Raw genomic sequence first — 2,287 nt, forward strand, 5'->3', positions numbered from 1 at the left:
GATGGGCAGACTTAACATATTTCATCCTCGAAAACGTTTGCTCACATTGGTAAGTTGTGCCAAATATAGCAATCATCTTTATCGCAAAATTCTTTAGTCTCGGAAACTCATCATCCTTGAGATATTCGTAGAACTCAGCGAGTTTGGTCCGTCTGTGACAATCTTTGAGCTGTTCATTTGATTGTAAGTCAATAACTTCTAATTGTAATTCATGTTGAACATTTTCAACATTACAAGAAAATGGATTTTCGAACAAAATTATATCGCTTTCAATTTTGTCAAGTTCAGAAAACTTATGTAAAAATGATGTTTTAATTCTTTGATAATTCCAATTTGGAAAGTAATGTCGATCTCATTACAGTTTGCCTCACAAAAACTTTTAAAACAAGAAAAGTGTGAAAACTGACGTACTCCAAGTTGTGACTCGAATAACATCAATTTTTGTCGAAATGCTTTAATTATCCTGTAGAAATCACAAATTAAGTTTTCCTTTCCTTGTAATTTCAGATTTAGCTCATTCATGTGAGTTGTAACATCAACCAAAAATGATAATTTTGATAGCCAAGCAAGATCTGATAATTCGGGATAATAGTTATTTTTACTGGTTAGAAAAATATCAATCTCACTTCGGAGTTTATAAAATCTATTTAATACATTACCACAGCTAAGCCATCTAACTGCAGTGTAATATGGTAAGTCAAAATATTCAGATCCAAAATCGTCAAGTAAAACTTTAAACTGACGGTGATTAAGTGAGCTCCCTCGAACAAAGTTTATTATGCGAATAACTGGATTCAACACACATGAAATATTAAGAGCCTTCGCACATAGTGCGTGCTGATGAAGGATGCAATGAATGAACAAAGTGTTTGAAATATGTAATTCCTCCAATTTATTAGTTATTTGCCCAACTAGACCCTTTTTAGAACCAGCCATATTCTTTGCCCCGTCAATCGTAACACAACTCAGTTTCTCCCATTCAAGGTTATAGTCACTTATAGTTTGTTCCAATTCATCAAAAATATCTTTTCCAGTGGTTGTTCCATGAATAGAACAAACAGATGCCAGTTCTTCAGTTATGGAAATATTCTCATCAACTCCACGAATAAAAATAAGAAGTTGCGATGTTCCCGAAATGTCAACTGACTCATCCAATGCAAGAGAATACCACAACATATTACTTGTCTTTTCACAAATTTGTAAATATATTTTTTTTCCAAGCTCTTCAGTTCTCCGTGATACAGAACTCGCCGACAAACTTATTCCATCAAATAAGGAAGAATTTAGTGGGCACAAACAATTAACTGCTTCAATAATGCAATTTTTGATATACATCCCATCACTAAAGGGTTTCCCGTGTTGTGAAATAATTTTCGTTATCTCGTATCCAGCTCTTGTTACATTTTCATTATTTTCAAAATTTTTTTTTATAAGGCCTTGTTGAATTTGTAAAGTGCGTTTCAGTGATTCAACTTTATCCTCACGTAGCTTTCCAGTGTACTTGGAATATATCGGAGCATGATTCGTTTCATAATGACGTCGAATGTTATACTCCTTCATAACAGAGAGATGTTCGTGGCATATTAAACAATAAGCTTTCTGCTTTAATTCATCTTTCGCAAAAAAATACTTCAATTCCCATAATTTATTGAATACACGGCATTCGCGGTCAACCTTTCTTTTCATATTAGACATAGCAACAAAGAAAAATTTAACGTTAATGCTGATAAGTTTTTTTTCGAATTAAATCTTGCAAAATAGTTTTATTTAAGTTAATTATTAAGGTATTAATTGAATATCTCGAAATAGTGCGCGGGCCGGATAAAATGTTGTCGCGGGCCGGATCCGGCCCGCGGGCCGTAGTTTGGTGACGTCTGCTATATACGATAAAGAGAAAAGGAGAAAGCTCAGGACGCTTAAAAATCGTTTTTGCTTCAAAGTTAAAAAAGATTTTCTTCTCAATCCGACCTCCGTTTATTTTGCAAACAGACAATGGGAAAGAGTTCAAGAATAAATGCATGGAATTAATGTGCTCCGAATTAAACATCACTCATATATGTGGACGACCTAGAGCACCCTGGGTTCAGGGGCAAGTGGAGAGGTTTCTTATAGTCAATTTATTTGTAGGTTTAATCAATCAATTAAAAGATGGATTAGCTCTACAAGTGCATACAACGGAATGCTAGGGAAATTCAAGGATTTTTATCAAGAAATTGTATACAAATATAACATTACACAACATGAAACTACCAAATGGGCGCCCTTCAAAATTTTTATGGGGGATAAA

At 34.0% G+C, this 2,287-nt stretch overlaps 1 protein-coding gene across 1 annotated transcript; it reads right to left on the minus strand.

The window, feature by feature from the left end:
* Positions 1 to 258: 258 nt before the first annotated feature.
* LOC115228608 (general transcription factor II-I repeat domain-containing protein 2-like) lies at positions 259 to 1,686 on the minus strand. The gene has a single exon (XM_029799165.1). It carries the CDS (start codon positions 1,684 to 1,686, stop codon positions 259 to 261), a length of 1,428 nt encoding a protein of 475 aa, XP_029655025.1.
* Between the last annotated feature and the right edge of the window lie 601 nt (positions 1,687 to 2,287).

Source organism: Octopus sinensis, unplaced genomic scaffold, assembly GCF_006345805.1.
Source record: "Octopus sinensis unplaced genomic scaffold, ASM634580v1 Contig10832, whole genome shotgun sequence".
NCBI lineage: Eukaryota > Metazoa > Mollusca > Cephalopoda > Octopoda > Octopodidae > Octopus > Octopus sinensis.